This window comes from Punctularia strigosozonata, assembly GCF_000264995.1.
Source record: "Punctularia strigosozonata HHB-11173 SS5 unplaced genomic scaffold PUNSTscaffold_4, whole genome shotgun sequence".
NCBI lineage: Eukaryota > Fungi > Basidiomycota > Agaricomycetes > Corticiales > Punctulariaceae > Punctularia > Punctularia strigosozonata.
Genome location: NW_006767436.1, coordinates 2,330,144 through 2,347,948, shown reverse-complemented (window position 1 = coordinate 2,347,948; position 17,805 = coordinate 2,330,144). Strand labels below are relative to the sequence as shown.

Sequence of the window (17,805 nt, the reverse complement as noted above, 5' to 3'; positions counted from 1 at the left end):
AAGGTTGTGAGAGTATGATTCCAGGTTAAGCTCGACGCAGCGACGGGGTGCCAAGCGATTAGAACTTAAGGTCGACCCTAAACGAAACGGCATGATACAGGATGGACCGAGAAAGTAGCGAAGGGTATATGCATCCGCTGTTTTGACGTTGTCCATCCACGTCGCAGAGGGACCTCCTCAGCATACCGATACCGCGAACAGGCGCCTCGTCGATTTTGTGGCACTCCAATTCACATTCATGTCTTGTGCATCGCGCGGTATCCTGCAATATGTCCATATAGACAATATCAAGAAACCTCCGTGATAGGTAATGAGGAAAGCTACATGCTAGATGTCCGTGAGTATGCGTAAATGAGGCATCGTATTTTACCACAGCACAATCGGCCCTTGTTGCATGGTAGGGATCTTCTCCAAAGAAGCCGCCAACGCCTTTTTCTTGTCCTCCCAAGCCCTCAGGGCCTTCAACAGCTGAATCAGCTTGTCCCTCTTACCCTGTCGCACGTCGTTAATGCTGACACTGCCCATCTTCACGTCGTTGTCCAGCAGGAAGTCGAAAAGACGGAATAAGCCGTCTAGTTTGTCGTCGTTCGGCCCACTGGGGAAGGCGGAGTCCAGAACGGGAGGGGACGCTGGCCTTCCCTTAATGTGCTCTGCGAGTCGAAGCAGCGTGAGACCGCCGCAGAGGGGTTCGGTGGTGCCGGTTATCTTCAACGCCCGAGGAAGGTGCGAGTTTGCCCAGATTATCAGGTCGGAATCGATGCCCGAAGCAACAGTCTAGAGAAGATTCACCAAACACAACACAGAACAACGTTTAGATTCGGCCCAAAAACGTAATAACGGGGATGCCTACAATTTCGGATTGTGTGGAGCTGATACGTCGCATCTCACGAGAAGGTCTTGGAGGAGCGGCCGCTCTTGGGGTGGAAGGAACGGACGGCGTCTGCCGGAGCGACGTGCTAGACTTGCGCGACGAGGATTCGCCCTCGGCTTTAGCTGTAACAGGGATCGAAGGGCTTGTGAAGACAGACTCGAGGCGAGTACGCTCAGGGACAGGATCGACATCAGCTGTCTCAGAGGGCAGACCCATAAGGACCCTGGCGTCGCGACTCGAGAGCTGATTGGTGTTCTCCCGCCGCAGCGCTTTCTGCGTGGCATCTCGCGCCGTGGGCGAAGGTGGGCGGGGCGCTGGGTTCATAGTTTGTGCCACAGCCAATGGGATGGTCGGGATGTTCACGGACGAAACGACAGGTTCTACAGCGTAGATTAATCAAGCGTCACTCCGATGAACGGACACCTACTGTTGTAGTCTCTTGAGATAGTAGCCTTCATGAAGGATTTCATCCATTCTCGGATGACGAGCTGCTCCTCCGAACTGAAGTAATGCGTCTTGTCTGTGTCATGTTCGATCCGGAACCCGTAACGTCCTGGGTCGACGTTCTCGTCTGCTATGACCTTATACCCTTGAATGTTGATATAACCCTTGATCTTCGTCTCCTAAAGACGAGCATCAGTGACATCCAACAGGAAGAACCAACCACGCACTGTCTTGCTGTTGCTGCGTAGTATGTATAGATGGGGCCCCTTGAGTACGAAGTATCGCAGCTTCCACGAGTTATACCGATCACCGCGCTTGCGCATCCAGCCATAATGATCAGGGGTGCCAATTTGCTCGAGAATGTTCTGTCCAGACTTAAGAGCGCCCAGGTTTCCGCCGTCTTCCTTTTTGACCCGAGGAACCTCCGCTGCTGAAGACGTGCGCTTCCTCAGGAGCGCAGGATCCTTGGGTTTGATGTCCGCTACCGCCGACGGAGATAGCGGTTTCAACGGTTTCTCCGTTTTCTCGCCCATCTCTCCAGCGCCCTCTTTAGTCTTGGTCGGGCTGTTCGCTGGCGAACCATCGGAAGTACCTGGCCGACCGCTACCACGCTTTGAACCAACTAGGCGCGACAGACTCCTCGATGACTTTTCGGACGGCAAGTCTGCGTTGTCCATCGCGCTTCATCGAAACGTTAGAAATGCATACACTGACGAACTTCCAGGACTTACACGGAGTAACGAGGTGCCGGCTTTCTGGTTTTGCCAAGCCCGCCACTGAACGGACTCCCGAAGATGCTCAGTCGGTCATGGCTTTTCGGAGTGCCATCAAAGCTCTTCTTCTTGCCGTGCCTGGACATACTATGGACGCTGTCAACTTCGGTCGCCGAATCGCGAATAGATCCGCCATTGGCATCCGCAGAGTTGCGCTTGGACGATGGTCTGTCGTCGACCGCGCTCAGGGTGGACTCTGCGGAACGTCCGAAGAACCGTCTCCTCTTGCTCTTCTCGGTCTGATGTGCTTCAGTCTGACGAGGACGTTAGACGTGTGAGGGTTCCATCTGCTAACACCTACCTCGCTCGCTACCCCGTGTTCATCCTCCCCTCTTTCCTCGGGGATATTTTGATGAGCGACTGCCTTCGCCCCAAGTGCGCTATCGCTCGGTGACAAGGAGAGTTGAGTCGGTCGACCCTTCTAGTGGAAAATTTGGTCAGGTGAACGTGAAAGATCCTGACTTGACAAACCGTTCGGCCGTTGACGGCGAGCAGTTGATCCGAGTCACGATTGCGTTCCGTGTCCGTAATCCAACGTATACTATGGCCGCTACCTAAATCGCTCTCCTTCCTGGCGTGGCCCTGACGGTCCACTACGACGGGACTGCCACCCAGTGTCATGTCGGTGGATTGACCTGGGCTTTCAGGGCTGACAATCGAGCGAGCAGAGCGATTGCCTGCCGAGTGAGAGGATGACTGGACGGAATACCGGCCCAAAGAGACCGGCGTCTGTGCGAACGTGCCGGACGACGGGCTGAGGCCACTGTCCGCGATAGAATGCGATTGAGATGGGGCCAACGTCGTGTCGGGGTCTGAGGAGACAGAAGGCGGGCGTCGCAGGTCCGCGATCGCATTCGCGATCCTGACGCGCTTCCCGAACTGTGCGATCCCGATTTCCATCTTCAGAACCTCGACGGTTAGTTCGAGAAGTACATCTCCTGTTATTTCTTGCTCTGCACAAAGTTGAGCACCTCATGCGACCACGCAACAGTTTTGCGCTCACCAACGAACTTGTCACAGACGGATTGGTCAAAGCCCTTTGACTTCAGCCACTCGACCACCTCCTCAACAGTCCATTCCGAAGGATGGGACGTAGGTGATTTTACGGTGTCGGTCGGAGGAGCCAACTCTGAGGGCCCAGTCTTGAGCGTTGGCATCGGCGCTATTGTTTGCTGCTGCTGCTGCAACCTGTTGGAAGCAGCTGACGCAGCGGGGGAAGGAAGGCCCATAGCAAAGTCTCGCGAGACAGACGATACCGAGGGTAAGGGGGTAGGCATTGTAACCGGCGGTGCGGGCTCTACGGGTGGGCTTGACGGTTTCTGCATCTCTTCAGCTTTGGCTGGAGGTGCCGCCTCTTGGGCAACCTCGGAAGGGCCAGACACGGGTGTCACCGGTGTAGGAATAGAATTTCCTGGGGTTGCGGTTGTAAAAGTCTCGCTTGAGTGACCTCCTAGCTGTTCGACTTCGGGGTAGATGGCGCTGAGACGTTTCTGTACCGGCGCGCTCGCTTGCGGTGGTGGATAGATAGTCGGGAATGTCGTCTGGGTCGCCGTTGCCGTGGGCTCCGGGGTACCCTCGTTTTTCGGCAACACGGTGGCCGACTGACCTTCGTCCTCTCCGCTTTCTTCAGCAATGACGCTGTGGGAGCGTTGATGACCGAAGGGACGCCCGTCAGAAGGCGACTCCACCAAATTGAGACGGTGATGGGCGGTGTGCCCCTCGTCCTCCTCCTCACTCTCGTCACTCATCTCCACGTCAATGGGGGGGCTGATCATGCGCACGGCGACGCTCATCGTCCGACTCTCCCTCTCCTTCCTCAGCGCCGCTTTGCGAGCCTTCTCGGCAAGCTTCTGGCGTGCCTCCTTATGCCACCCGGTACCCTCGTCGTCACCCTCCGTCTCGGCATCCGGGTCGAACTCGCTGCCCTCGGTCTCGCTTCCGCGGTCGGTATAATCCTCCCGAGAGCTGGCAAAACTGAAGGAGCGGCTGTCCATAGGCCCGTGTCCTCGGCCAAGCTGCTCGATCGCCTTCTGAACATCCGTCATCGTTTCCCGCATCACTCGCCCATTCTGTTCGACCGGACTGGTATCGTCGGCCTCGCCATGCAGCCAGGGACGGGATTGCGAGGCTTCCGAGTCCGCGTAACCGTCGTAGGCATCGTTAGCGCTGGGAGAGGGTTGGGAGAAAGGTGATGTGGTAGGCTGGGAGAAGGGCGATGCGGAGGGCTGGGAATAGGGAGAGGGCGAAGGCGACGCTGTTGGATTCGCGTCGACGGTGGTGGCAGACGGTGGCTCTGGCTCTTCGTCCACGGGGTGTAGTTGGGTGCCGACTTGCCGGATGCTGCTGTTGTTCAAGTGAACGGTCGCAGCCGCTGCCGCTTGCTCGGCAGGCGATGGCTCAACCGTAGAGGAGGGGGCTGGGGTTGGCTCGGTCTGCGCGAGAGGTGCTGCAGGGGTGGTGTACGATTGAGGGAACAAACCGAGTCTTCCGGATAAGTTGCGACCCTGACCGAAAAACGAACCAAGTGAGAATGTCATCCTTGGGAGGGTGAGGAGGTGTCCACCCTTGCTCTGCGCGCAGGGCGTTATACAACGCCGGAGAAACTTACCTGCCACCATCCGTCGCCGTACATATCATCTTTCTCGATCACCTCGATGCGCTCTCCCGCGCGGAACGGGAGTTCGTCTTCATGTTCCGGCTGGAAGTCATGTAGTGCGTAGACGTACTCGACCATGCTTGCTGGCGCCGGTCTCGTCCACCCGGATCGATATTAGGCGTCTCGATGTCGGCGGCGACGACGAGCGCAGGGTATATGGCGGGTGCTGAGAGACAAAGTTATCCGTGTACCATGCGCTGAGAACGTATTTCCGGCATGACGCCCACGCATGCTGCTTTCCCACGCTATTTCCGGAGTGACCCCACCCGAGAATCACAAAACGGCGCTGCATTCACGTATGCTATCTACTGCCTATCCCCGCATGCGCATTCATAGTGCTCTCTAGCCGTCTGAGATGAGCAGGCCAAACGCTACCCATACTGAAGTGGCGAACAATGGCACAGAACGGGGTACGGCGGATATGGACGTGCGATCGCAGACGTTCATGAAACCGGAGGACGTCCAGATTCAAAACCTTCCTCATGATCTGATGCCGGTGCGTTTCGCCGTGGCAACAATATTTTCACCTTCTTGTGGCCGTAGAAAGGCAGGTCTGCATGGCGGAATGAAATCGAGATACTGGTACGGAGATGGAGGAGATTCACCTCTGCCTCAGATGCCGTACGCTTAGCTTGTGAAGGTTGCGGAAACCTGATGCGGAGGGCACTTCAGAAGTGAACGTTCTGAAATGCGTTCCATAAGCTGACCTTCTTCTCGTCAGAACCACCACGTATACCAAGGTCTGAGTGAGGAACCAGAGCCTGCCACAGTGGTCAGGCGCGACTGGCGATTTCTCTCTTCTTTCAACGATTCAATCTCTGCTTCCAGCGTTGTTACCCGTGCCCTGAGCTCTTCCGCTTCCTTGTCCGCGGCCAGCGAAACCTGGGCCAGTTGTAGACCCTAAGGGTGATGAGCGCGAGACCTTCAGAATAGCGACCAGGGAGGGAAGCAAGGTGGCTCGCCAGATAGACTGCCGAGCCCAACAACGCGACGGGGAGCATGGCCGGCACGGTCTCCGCGTACCACTGGGCATGCGCTGACTTGGTGGAGGTGCTAGTCCTCCGGGCTTGCATGCCTCGCTGAGGAGCAGCCCTCAATAGGCTGCCCGAAAGCCGCACGAGCATCATCCACAGTGTCGGCTGAGCCACTACAGCGAGCAGAGAACAAGGCAGGGATCGCGACTATGCTGGTCCTTAGACGAAAGAAACAAGCTGAGGCTCAGCGGCGCAGAGCCGCAGCTGCAGGGCAGGCTTGCTCGGCGCTCGTGGATCACGCTGTCATTATTGACGCGCTGCACGGCCGAGTCGGGCCGGTTGGTTTCTTACCTCTTTCGTATGTCCACCACATCGAAAACATACGTACTTACAACTCGTACTCTGGCTTCTCCGTATAGCCTCGCCCCTTCAGGCTGTTTCGACGCAATGATGTGGGCAGAAGCCAATGTGGTATGCCGAACGTCGTGGAAATCAACATCGTTGTCTGCATTTTGAGATGCCTTCGTCAGCCTCGTCGCCTTTTTTCGGTTCTACTCATATAGCTGTGACATTGCAACGTTGTTTCAAGCTGTGGTGATGCATCACCCACTCTAGAAGGCTTATCTCGCCGCGTCAGAAGAACGTCTTTGAATGTATGATTCATACGTACTCAGTCGGTCTCCAGTGCTCATATTTGCTCTATTGACAGGCCGAACAACTACGCTGCAGCGATGACCCTTGGACGTGGCGTCCGGATGTTGGACATACGTAATTGTGCATAATTCGCCGAGCTTATCCCAGCTGATCAAGCCAAAGGGCGATCACGAAAGGAAGACGCCCGTTCTCGGCGTCGAGGCAGACGGGAGGAATACTCTCATCATTCAGGTGCTTCGAGGCCTCGATATACGGCACATGTATCTGCTATCATGCCACGGTCTCTTGAAGCGGTACCGGTTTGATACTAATAAGGCCCTCGTGCGTGGTCGCGTTTGCAGGGTCGCTGCGGGCCCAGCGTTTTACAGCGGCACTGCGTGCGACCGTTCCCTCCTGCACGAGTTATACTAATATCGAAGCCTCCGATCTAGACATAGTTCGTGCAGCGCACTGCGCGCACGACCTACGTTTGCGATCCTGGGTCTGGTCGCTCGCTGCTCTGTCATCGGACGCTACACACAGCTACCACGAGTCAACCTTCTAAAGTGCTAGGACAGAGATGCTAGCGCTGGGATGTCATGAGGTAAGACGACATGCTGAACGTATCGGTGATTTTCTTGATTGCTTACAATTCTGCTGACGTCACCGTATCTCCATTCACCATTCTGCTTTGATTTGCAGGACTGGATGACTGTATCTCGAGCAAGCCGCGCGATCGTGTGGTGCTCTCGTCTGGACTGATAGTAGTATCAATTCCTATGCAGTTGTGCCTCCCCACACCGACAAGGTGGTCACGGCTGCGGCAATACATCGGCGCGTACAGGTTGCAGTGAATACAGAGCTCTTCCTGTGTCCTTCGACGCCGACTACTATCAGATGGACGATCAGGATACTCCGGTATCGTGACGTTACTTCGTTTCCTCCATTAGTTCAGTTCTTCGCAACTGTCCCTCGCGTCTCTCTGGGGCCTGAGGTGCCTTCGCAACGCCTTCGATATTGATTTCGGCTTCTGCACTCTCCCCCTGAAACGTGCGTTCACGTCCGGAAACGCACGTCGGGTGATCGCTCCGCAACAATACTGCTTCTTTACGCTCTCACGATTCCTCGGGTTATCGCATGCCTGCGTGGTCTTGACTCCTTGATTATAGCCGCATCGGCAAGCCCACATGATTGCATTGCAGACCGGTTCGTTCGGTCCACGAGGAGGGCGCGCACTCTCGCTCTTCTCCGTCGGCTTGCAAGAAAATAACCGTGCAATAATGGGATGTTCCGGGATCTATTCTCTGCGCATGAACGTGCCAAAGAATGACTCGTTTAGTCGCGGGTCATCGTCCACGAGGTAATCGCTACAGCCTGTGCAAATTTGGAACTTTGTCTGTCAGCTTCAGAGTTTGTTGCACTGCCGATGTGCCTTTGATTTCTACATCCACGGATTACCTGGGCGGTGGCTGCAGGTATTGGATGCAGTTACAAGGATGTGAGCTCCGCGCTTACATATTTTGTTGAGTCTTCAGGGATAACTCCGGCAGACCCTGAGGTACGGAACATTCGGATTCTATATACATCGGCACGATGGTGCGGTCAGGTTTCCGATATGATCGATTATTGTTTAGCCCTGGCAACTGCGGAGGGCTTCGGAAGGCATACGCGAAGTAATCTCGATGATGTATTATCATCAGATCACGTACATGATCCGTCGCAATAGTCGCACAGAGTATACCGCAGGTGGTCAATGATCGCTTAGTTCGTGGAGTTGCTTGAAATGTGTCAATTCACTCTAGCCAAATGCTCATAATCTGGGAGAGATACAATAGTAACGTGATAGCGTTGAACGACTGGGAGACAAGACGTGGTGTTTGAGCCGTGCGTTGGTGGTACATGATTGAAGGAGGGAGCGAGGGAGAGATAGTAATACGCCAGCCAATGCGGACATGACCGGGAGAAGGTCGAATGAGTCAAGAGTCTATGCTACAGAGAGAAACGGGAGAAGAGATGCAAGGCCGATCAAGGGCTCGTGTTGCCGATTCTCTGCAATGCCACAGGCCAATTCAGCGCCTGGGCTATACGATTCAGGGCAAAAGTAGTCATGATCTCCGTAACGGTCGGTAGACCTGCTTGTTTAATCGTCATTCGTGAGTCGATGCCGCTCGACAGCGATCCCGTTTCCCAGACGGCGACGATGGTGCTACCGCTAAGGCACTGTACGATTCGAAGTCGTTATAGATCGTCGGAGACAGCGAGCAAAACCACGTACCTCCATTCGTTGTGGCCCCAGCCTCCATTTGAATTCTTTGCCGTTTTGTGCGTGAAAATATCGTGAGCTGTGCGAGATATCAGGCACGGCGGTGATCGGGAAACAGGCGACGTCCGCACTTGCTGGTATCCTTCTTTTGCTTCAGTGCAGAAACCATGGGGTGAGTGGTCGGGTCATTTCCATATGCCAAGTATCCCGGTGTCTTAGAAGGACCGAAGTACAGGAAAGCGTTGCTGGGGCCCATAACCTCCGGATGATGTTGGCTCCATGACGGCTCTCTGGCGACCTTGACAATGGCGTTGGGCGCCTGTAAATCAAGCTGCCAATCCGTTGAGCGCGGGCATGACGCTACGACGGCAAGATCTATACCTGACATCTGTTTTCTCGAGACGTGTCAGAAGTGGCGAGCATGCTGTAACGCTGGTAGCTCACATAGCGAACGCGGGCCGACCTTCGAGGTCCTCAAACCGCAGGTTGAACGGATCGTTGCCAAACTGGATCAAGACGTAGCTGCCGGACATGGTAGCGGCAGACGAGGGATCGGTGGACGGGATAAAAATGGGCGGAGTGCTGTGGATGATCTCGGACCGCCATCGTGTGCCGTTTTAACCGCTCAGAACAAGGCGAGCCGATTTGGGTGAGAACCGAGGAGGTGCACAGCATTGGTGCTTGAGAGGCGAAGGCGCCCGCGTGTCCGCCACGTGGTGGCCCGGGTCTACTCAGGCACCGACATGTGGCCCTCTCCGGAGTCGGAGTTGACCGCGGCGATGAAGTCAATGCGTCTTCCGTACGATGCGACACGGTGCATTCGCCAGTCTCACAGGTTCCTGCCGGGCGCTCGTCGGCTCGCAGCACGGCCCGTCCCCACCACCGGGAGGGTTTGCTGACTGAATGGCCGGGGAATCAGTTGTCAAGCACTGGAAATGGACCCAACTAGCGGAAAGCAACGGGAGATTCAGGTTCGCCGTAGGCTTCTGTCCGGAGACGCGATGTATTATCGTGCAATACAAATACTCTTGACACATGCAAGTCCATTGGCGCGGATGTGCATCTGAACCCCTAGTATGCCCGCCCCCTCACGCCTCGTGGCGCAGACGCGCTCATGCGATGTGCGATGCCCGGAGTCTGTGAGAACGTAACCGTACCACAGGATGCGGATAAGGCGCAAACGAGGCCGTGAGCGTCAAAGATACGTCCGACATACAGTCGAACAGGTGGTCCAGGAGGCGACGCATTCATCGATGATGACGCGCCGACGCGGCAGCGTGTTCAATCGTATACTTGTGGTGGACAACAATGTCAACCAGAGGTCTGGCACAAGGCAGGAAGTACTCACCATGCACGATGGCTGTCGCAATCGGCTGTCAGCAATCGCAAGATCGCAAACGTAAGATGCACTAACCGTAAAACAGCGTCCATAGCAATAGGAAGGAGAACAGGTTTTCCTGCCCAGGGTTGATCATCTCCATCACACCACCTGGGATATACTTCTTCGGCTTCCCCCGACAGTTGATGGTGTAGATGCAAGCCGAGGTGAACAGCGTGGAGGCGAGGAAAAGGCCAAACCCAGCCCAGTTCTCGAGGCCGAGGGTGCCGGCAACGGCTCCAGCGAAGCAAAAGGAGATGAACTTGACGTTGCTCAGGGCGCTGTTGTGGATGACATTCGGGGCGTAAATTCGTTGCTGGGCGAGTTGGTCGGCCGGGGTGGCCATCCTTCAGGTGGCGCCGACGTCGTGAGGAACGGCGAGCAGAGCGTTGTCGACAAGCCAAGTCGCCCGTAGCGCTCGCGTGACCAATTTCTTTCCCACGATAGGACGATGCAGACCCATCTTCATGGCTGAACCGATTTTGTCAGATCTCCTTTCTACCCGCCGAGTGCGTCGACGTCGACGAGGCCGACGACATGCTTCCCGATAAGAAAGTCAAAGTGGGCGTGCTGGGCGCGACCGGGATGGTCGGCCAGCGCTTCATCGCTCTCCTCGCCGTGCACCCGTTCTTCGTGATTCATGCCCTTGGTGCCTCCTCAAGATCGGCCGGAAAGCAATATGCTCGGGCTGTCAACTGGAAGCAGACTACGCCCATACCTTCAGCCGTGCGCGAAATGGTTGTCCAAGAATGCAAAGCTGAACACTTTGCCGAATGCGCGGTGATCTTTTCTGGCTTGGACTCGGACGTTGCGGGAGACATCGGTCAGTCACATCGGCCGAAGTGGGGATATACTAGCTAACACCGCACAGAGGCCGCCTTCCGCGCTGCTGAGCTCGCAGTGTTCTCCAACTCGAAGAACTTCCGTCGCGACCCACATGTGCCGCTCATCGTCCCCCTCGTCAATCCCTCTCACCTGTCGATGATCCAACAACAGCGTGCCTTGCACGCGCCGGCGCTCAAGCGGGGGTTCATCCTCACGAACGCCAACTGCTCTACGACCGGCTTCGTCATTCCCCTTGCAGCGCTCGAAAAGGCCTTCGGGCCCATCGAGTCATGCATGATCACGACCATGCAGGCTATCTCCGGCGCTGGCTACCCTGGCGTCTCCGGAATGGATATAGTGGACAATGTCGTCCCATACATTTCCGGAGAGGAAGAGAAGATAGAATGGGAGACCCTCAAGATCCTTGGCGGCATAGCGGAGGCAGACGATGAAAGCGGCCTCAAATCGTTCGACATGCACTCCCGCCATCCTCTTCGCGTCTCGGCGTCTTGCAATCGCGTTCCGGTCGTTGATGGCCACACGGAATGTGTCTCTGTGCGTTTCGCGCGTCGACCCCCGCCGAGCCCACAGCAGGTCCGGGAGGCGCTCTCCGCTTACACGACGGAAGCCCAGGCCTTAGGTTGCCCGTCGGCACCGAGGAGAACAATTTTTGTCCACGAGGAGCCGGATAGACCTCAGCCTCGCTTGGACCGCGATTACCAGCAAGGTTCGAGCGTTATGGTAGGCCGCGTGAGGCAATGCCGTGTCCTGGACATCAAGTTCGTTGTCCTGGCGAACAACGTTTGCATTGGGGCAGCCACTAGCAGTATTATTAACGCCGAGCTGGCGATAGTGAAAGGCATTGTTCAGGTTTAGACTTTCCATTCTATGAAACAAACATACACGTACAATCAGCGCGCGCGAATTGTCGGACGTTGCGCGAATTGGATACTTACACATGGCGCTACGGGACCCCAGCATGACCTTCGTGATTACTGATTGAGATGTTATGCCTTTTTCTCTTCCTACCACCTATCTTATGTCGATCACCTTCGGCCGCCATCTCATCCTCCCAGCCTTCAGGGATCATCCCTTCCGTCAACTTGATTATATGTGTTTGTAGTAACAATCCTAATCGCAAGCATCAAATTTCATCCCCACCCGGTGCGGAAAAGGGCGCATTACCGATTGCCACCAGCGACGAGCCATCTAGGCGCCTATACATATCTCGCCTGACCACCGCGTCTCGCTGCGGCGCATTGTCAGCCCCTACGCCTTCCGCCTTTTCATCCGGAAGTTCATCTTCCGTTTCATCTTCTGCATCGGAAAATTCTCGTGCAGAGTCCTGGTCGCTTGGACTCGCGATGGAACTGCTGTTGTCATCGTCGCCGTCGGATATAGATCGTGCTTTCTGAACAGACACCTCTGATATATTGTGCGATTGGCGACTTCGTCTGGAGCGGCCAGACAGCTGACCCTGCATCGCGTAATGACGGGATGCAAGATGCAGTATGCATTTGAGTAAATCCTGGCGGGTGGCGACAGTCTAAGACTCTTTTTCTAGCACGATTACTGTAGACATACCGACGAAGGCATAATGTCGGGGCGAACAAAGTGGTGCTCCGCTGTGACGAGTTCAGTACGCACACTTGCCATAACAATAATAGTAAAACCGTGCCTGTGGCGTTCACGAAGGGGGGAACGGGGTTGACTTTACGTCGCTTGCTCGTCGTGCGCTCGGGTGATGAGAGACCCTCGGAGACGACTGTATCGTCCGACCGGGGTAAGTGTCGCCATCCAGTTCCATGATAGGCGGACTTATGTTCTGTAGCATCTTCCTGCTCAGGCTCCGTGGATTCATAGATTTTCACCAGTCCAGATCCTCCAGCGTCTTGAGCGATCCAGTTGCCGTTCAAATCTTTCGTGGAATTCTTCCACCTTCCGCTCTTCCTTCGGCGGTCCAGCTTCAGTCCCGAGGCCTCAGGTTCCCTGGACGCAACGCGGGTCCCATCTGGATGTAAGCGCAAGCTAGCCAGGTCATGAGCGGTACTGCGGCGGTTTCTCATGTCTTGTGTGATGGCAAGGCGTATGTATAGAGTGCAGAACGGGTTCAGCACAAAGGCACAGTAAGAAGCGCTCGGCACGCGCAGAAATTAGACGCGCAGGTGAGACGTGAAAGACATGTGACCGGGTGCAATAAGCCACCCCCTCTTTCTGTTCCCTTCCATCCTCAAAGCGTTATCGACCTTGGATATGGCTCGGGGTTCGCGCAGGGGCCAGTCATCGGCAGCAAAGGACAGCGACTCACTCAAAGAAAACTCAGCACCACCCTTGACGCAGGTCAAGGCGGAGAAGGTCAAGTCCGAGAAGAAGACCGCCCAGCCGAGTAGACGCGATCTTGACGAGCAGGATAGCAATGGGGACCCGGCAGATGACGGCAGTCTGACACAGCGCACTGAAGACTACGTAGGTGACATTCCGGAAGATGAAGATGAGGACGAGTCTCCACGGAGCCGCAAACGCGCGCGCGTAAGCGAGGAGGGCGACGCGTCCGAGACGAAACTCGAGAAAGTGGAGGTCAAACCGCGTCGCGTCACGCTCCCTCGACGCGAGGACGGGTATGTGGAATCGCTTTACTCTAGAATTGACGTGTGATTTCGAGGCATGGTTGTACAACACAGGTACATCCCGGGCTCGATCGTACGCGTTAAACTCCACAATTTTGTGACATACGACTTCGTGGAGTTCCACCCTGGACCATATCTGAACATGATTTTTGGGCCCAATGGCACCGGCAAGAGTAGCATAGCCTGCGCCCTTTGCCTCGGCTTGAATTTCCCCCCGAGTGTACGTGACACAGTCTATAGTTGATCCCATTTCTATACTTACATTGTTAATAAGGTACTTGGACGGGCAACGGAGATTGGCGCGTTCGTCAAGAACGGCCATACAGAGGGCTATATCGAGATTGAACTCCGAGCCCCGCCTGGCGAAGACAACATCGTCATTCGCAGAAATCTTAAAGCGAAATCCAAGAGTAGTAGCTTCACACTCAACGGTGTAAGCGCCACCGGAAAGGAAGTGAGCGAACGTATAGCGGAGCTGAACATTCAAGTTGGCAACCTCTGGTAATGTTCTCTCTGTCATCTGCAAGGCCCTTCACTGACAGAAGACAGTTCTTTCTTACCGCAAGACCGAGTGTCCGAGTTCGCCCGTATGTCGCCTCAGCAGCTGCTGCGCGAGACGGAACGTTGTGCCGGCGACGAGAGACTCACGGCGTGGCACGACACTCTCATACAAGCCGGGAAGGATCTTTCTCTACTTCAGGAGGTTTGTGTGTGCCGGCATGCCGTGACTTACTGCTAAGGTTCAACGGCGCAGGATCTGAAAGCGGACAAGGAGCATCTTAAGACGATGGAGGAGCGCAATCTCGCCCTCGAATCGCAAGTAGAAAGATATCACCAGCGCAAGGAGATCGAAAAAAACGTTGGTCATCGAACGTTCTCACGTTCGCATGCAGAAACTCATAGTCAACGGCAGATCAGATTGCTCGAGCTTTTGCTGCCATTCGTCCAGTACATTGAGGCGAAGGAGGCATACTTGGCAGCGAAAGATGTTCAACGGGCACTCCACAACAAGTTGAAGACTCTTTCAGATAAGCATAAGCCTGCAAACGCATTCAAGGCGTATGTAGCCGCGCTTCCCCTCTTGCCCGTGCTGTCACCTGAACTACCACCTAGGGAACTGACGAAGCAGTACAACCAGTATGGCAAGGAACGAGATGAGCAGAAGAAGAAGGTTCAAAAGCAGTTCAAAGAGATGGGCAAGAAGTGGGACGAAAATGAGAAGCTTGTGCGCGTTGACATGCATCTGCTTTATGATTGCTCTCATGAGCTTTTTCTGACCAGGGTGAAGAGGCGGAAAACATCCAACAAGAACTCTCCTCCTTGAAAAGAGAGGAGAAGGCTCGCGTAAAGAAAATACAGGATTTGGAAAAGCAAATCCGCCACCTTCAGCAGTCCATCGATAATCCTCCAGAGGTCGAGGATATGGACGCAATCCAAGAACAGATAGTGCGCATGATCGATCTCAGCAGACGTCAACTCTCTGACTGGATGCGCAGCGGGCTGTCACCCAAGATACTACTGCGGTCAAAGCGAAACATGCCGATTTGCAAGATCGGCAGGCCGTCCACTCTCGCGAGGCGGGTACTCACCAAGCGGACAGGACCGACGCCTTCAAGCGGTGAGCTCCATTTTGCTATACAACCTCATGGAGTTCACGAGCCCATCCTTTAGTCTACAAGAGCTGGATAATCAAGCTCATGTCAAGTTGAAAACCCTCGAAAAGTGGAACAGAGATTGTGCAGATGCTGTAAGATGGTTGAGAAACAACCAGGACAAGTTCAAGTTGGAGGTGTTGGAGCCGGCATATATGAACGTCACTGTTCCCGACACGCGATTTGTACATGCCATCGAGGCGAACTTCTCAAACATGCAGCTGCAGGTGCGCCAGCTCTCGATGCTCTACCGCATGGACGCTCAAACTGCCTAAGACATTCGTGTGCCAATGCGAAGAGGATATGCGGACTCTTAACCATTTCATCAACGATACGACCGAGGCACTCGGCCGCCGGGCACGCATTAGTGTTTGGTTCCGACCAAAGGATGAGGGTACACTGGCGCCCCCTCCGATGAGCCCCGAAGAGGTAATATTTGTGGTACTCACCTAAGGCAATGCTCTTATGGTTGTTCTAGCTTTCGCAGTTGAACTTCGACTGCTATGCATTGGACAAGATACAATGCCCAGACGGAATGCTGTGGTATCTCAAGAAGGAACTCAACCTTCATCGCATGGTATGATCGCACAATCTCGGTGCTTGGCAACGTCTCATTCTCGATCGAAGGCCATCGCGCTCGATCCTAGCAAAGTCGACTCTAAAGCGGCCATGGAAGCGGCTGCGAGGATTCTTCCTGGTGGCGGCAGCGGCGGAGCAAACTATGTCATCGGCAGGACCATGAATCAGGTTTCGCGATCTCGTTACGGTAAACGTGCAGCGCAAAACATGACCCGTGAGGTCAGGGATGCTCGAAATCTGGTGATTGCTGCGGGTGCGTTTATCACATCATCGAGAAAGAGTGTATCGCTCATACTGATCGGCAACAGTTGACCCGGCGATTAAACGTGGTCTTGAGGAGCGAATCCAGATGGCACAGGAGGCTTTGAAAGAGGTCGAGAAGAAAACAGCTAAGCTTACAGAAGAGGAACGAGAGATCCGCATGCAGATGGCGGCTTTGCAAAAGAAGCTCGTGAGTTCTCTATTCTGATACCGATAAGCACGATCCGTTGATGAGGCGTGGATCGCAGGACGACCTCACCAAGCGCAAGAGGGCCATTCTCGAAGCTCAAAGTCGTCTGGAGAGGAACAAGAAAATGAAAGGTTGGCGATACATCCTAAGTGGTTAGTGATAAACCTACTGACCAACATTTAAACGCAGCCATCCAGGAAGGCAGGCTTGCAGAGCTGCTCGAGCAACCCAGCATGGACGATAAGCGCGCCGATCTGAGGAAAAGGCTCATGCGGGTTACCAAGAATCGGGTCCGACTGGTCAAGGAGTACATCGTACGTTCGATGCAGCACTATTTTGCAAGTCGATCGCTGACCCAGTTACAGAAATATGTGCGCGCGGCGAATCAGGAGCAAACCGAAGCCACGCGCCTTGGGCTGGAATATATACAAATTGGTGCAAACCTTGCCGCGCTGTCCGAGATGATCAGCGAGAAGGACCAGGAGCTGAAACATACCCAAAATGCGTACAACGAAGGTTAGTGCAATTGTGGATGTTGGGTTCGATTCACGATATGAGATATGTCCACAGCCAATATGGCATACGAGGCCGCTAAACGGGTGTCCAAGGAGAGGCTGGACTTCAGTCGTCGAAAGCTCGACGAAGCCGATGACGAACTACGAGGGCAATTTGCCGTCTACGAGAATGTCAGTCATAGGACCTCTTCTCGGTTAGCCATTTGCTAACATAGAACAGGCTGCCCAACGAAAGACGTGCGAGGAAGTTCTCCAGGAACTGGACACGCAAAATGCTCAGCTGGAGCTCTACGTCACCACCAACCCCGGTATCGTTGATCAATACGAGAGACGCAAGAAAGAGATCGAGAGCCTCTCGAAAATCATCGAGCAGAAAGAGAAGCAGGCAACGAAGCTCGAGCGAGACATCAAGCACGCCCGTGTATGCTACCATCGTTGCACGTTTGCAGCGGCGCTAATGAACTGCGGATCTCTAGGAAAGCTGGGAACCTGCACTACAGCGGCTCGTGGCCAGCATTGGCAAGAAATTCTCGGCTGCCTTCGATCGTACGTACATTGCAATTTCTCATCCCTCACACGGATACCTATATCACGGTGGCGGTTGCAGGCATCGGTTGCGCTGGCGAAGTGAAGGTCACGCCGGACGATGACTACTCCAAGTGGGCTATTGACATCCTGGTCAAGTTCCGTGACAATGAGAAGTTACAACTGCTCACTGCACAGCGGCAATCTGGTGGTGTACGTTCCCTTCCGTCTCTTCGGGTTAAGTGGTCACAGCTCACACCACAAATTGTGACTTGGTTAGGAACGCTCCCTGACGACTATTCTTTACCTCCTTTCCCTGACCGAGGAAGCTCGCGCGCCCTTCTCCCTCGTTGACGAGATAAACCAAGGCATGGACGCACGGAACGAGAAGATGGTCCACAATCAGATGGTGGAGACCACCTGCCGCCCAGACGCCGCGCAGTACTTCTTGATCACACCGAAGCTGCTTGCAGGGCTTCGCTACCACAAATTGATGAAGGTTCTTTGCGTTAACAACGGGGAGTGGTTACCGGAAACGCAAGGTCTGGGCAATATGATGAACATGATTGAGGGGTTCGTGTCGAAGAGGGGCCAGCAGGGGAGGAGCGCCGTCTAGAATCTATTACACTCGTCTCGTCA

The 17,805-nt window shown here is 54.7% G+C and overlaps 6 protein-coding genes across 6 annotated transcripts; 2 read left to right on the top strand and 4 right to left on the bottom strand.

Annotated features, from left to right (window-relative positions):
* Positions 1 to 266: 266 nt before the first annotated feature.
* Positions 267 to 4,822, bottom strand: PUNSTDRAFT_142897 (uncharacterized protein; the record flags this gene model as incomplete). The annotated part of the gene is made up of 9 exons (XM_007382484.1): positions 267 to 774; positions 851 to 1,251; positions 1,299 to 1,494; positions 1,543 to 1,996; positions 2,047 to 2,342; positions 2,390 to 2,509; positions 2,560 to 3,041; positions 3,092 to 4,592; positions 4,697 to 4,822. The coding sequence occupies 9 exons, from the start codon at positions 4,820 to 4,822 to the stop codon at positions 367 to 369; spliced, it is 3,984 nt and encodes a 1,327-aa protein (XP_007382546.1). The 3' UTR covers positions 267 to 366.
* Positions 4,823 to 4,996: 174 nt separating this feature from the next.
* Positions 4,997 to 5,926, bottom strand: PUNSTDRAFT_85547 (uncharacterized protein). Its single transcript, XM_007382483.1, has 4 exons — positions 5,707 to 5,926; positions 5,452 to 5,644; positions 5,350 to 5,395; positions 4,997 to 5,297 (listed from the first exon to the last, which is right to left on the bottom strand). The coding sequence occupies exons 1-2, from the start codon at positions 5,869 to 5,871 to the stop codon at positions 5,462 to 5,464; spliced, it is 348 nt and encodes a 115-aa protein (XP_007382545.1). The 5' UTR covers positions 5,872 to 5,926; the 3' UTR covers positions 4,997 to 5,297; positions 5,350 to 5,395; positions 5,452 to 5,461.
* Positions 5,927 to 8,170: 2,244 nt separating this feature from the next.
* PUNSTDRAFT_142896 (uncharacterized protein) lies at positions 8,171 to 9,147 on the bottom strand (the record flags this gene model as incomplete). Its single annotated transcript, XM_007382482.1, has 5 exons — positions 8,171 to 8,571; positions 8,627 to 8,693; positions 8,746 to 8,945; positions 8,996 to 9,002; positions 9,059 to 9,147. 5 exons carry the CDS (start codon positions 9,145 to 9,147, stop codon positions 8,377 to 8,379), a joined length of 558 nt encoding a protein of 185 aa, XP_007382544.1. The 3' UTR covers positions 8,171 to 8,376.
* A 433-nt stretch (positions 9,148 to 9,580) lies between these two features.
* PUNSTDRAFT_51601 (uncharacterized protein) lies at positions 9,581 to 10,362 on the bottom strand. Its single transcript, XM_007382481.1, has 3 exons — positions 10,029 to 10,362; positions 9,963 to 9,974; positions 9,581 to 9,906 (listed from the first exon to the last, which is right to left on the bottom strand). Exons 1-3 carry the CDS (start codon positions 10,336 to 10,338, stop codon positions 9,896 to 9,898), a joined length of 333 nt encoding a protein of 110 aa, XP_007382543.1. The 5' UTR covers positions 10,339 to 10,362; the 3' UTR covers positions 9,581 to 9,895.
* A 139-nt stretch (positions 10,363 to 10,501) lies between these two features.
* Positions 10,502 to 12,633, top strand: PUNSTDRAFT_51600 (aspartate-semialdehyde dehydrogenase). Its single transcript, XM_007382480.1, has 5 exons — positions 10,502 to 10,815; positions 10,864 to 11,948; positions 12,003 to 12,345; positions 12,402 to 12,442; positions 12,496 to 12,633. The coding sequence occupies exons 1-2, from the start codon at positions 10,530 to 10,532 to the stop codon at positions 11,691 to 11,693; spliced, it is 1,116 nt and encodes a 371-aa protein (XP_007382542.1). The 5' UTR covers positions 10,502 to 10,529; the 3' UTR covers positions 11,694 to 11,948; positions 12,003 to 12,345; positions 12,402 to 12,442; positions 12,496 to 12,633.
* Positions 12,634 to 13,070: 437 nt separating this feature from the next.
* Positions 13,071 to 17,782, top strand: PUNSTDRAFT_65776 (P-loop containing nucleoside triphosphate hydrolase protein; the record flags this gene model as incomplete). Its single annotated transcript, XM_007382479.1, is given in 21 exon segments — positions 13,071 to 13,435; positions 13,499 to 13,664; positions 13,758 to 13,945; positions 13,994 to 14,147; positions 14,199 to 14,303; positions 14,358 to 14,503; positions 14,558 to 14,669; positions 14,726 to 14,967; positions 15,104 to 15,323; positions 15,373 to 15,525; positions 15,575 to 15,673; positions 15,724 to 15,928; positions 15,984 to 16,126; positions 16,185 to 16,257; positions 16,316 to 16,440; positions 16,492 to 16,642; positions 16,697 to 16,816; positions 16,857 to 17,062; positions 17,118 to 17,235; positions 17,249 to 17,379; positions 17,447 to 17,782. 21 exon segments carry the CDS (start codon positions 13,071 to 13,073, stop codon positions 17,780 to 17,782), a joined length of 3,558 nt encoding a protein of 1,185 aa, XP_007382541.1.
* Positions 17,783 to 17,805: the final 23 nt, after the last annotated feature.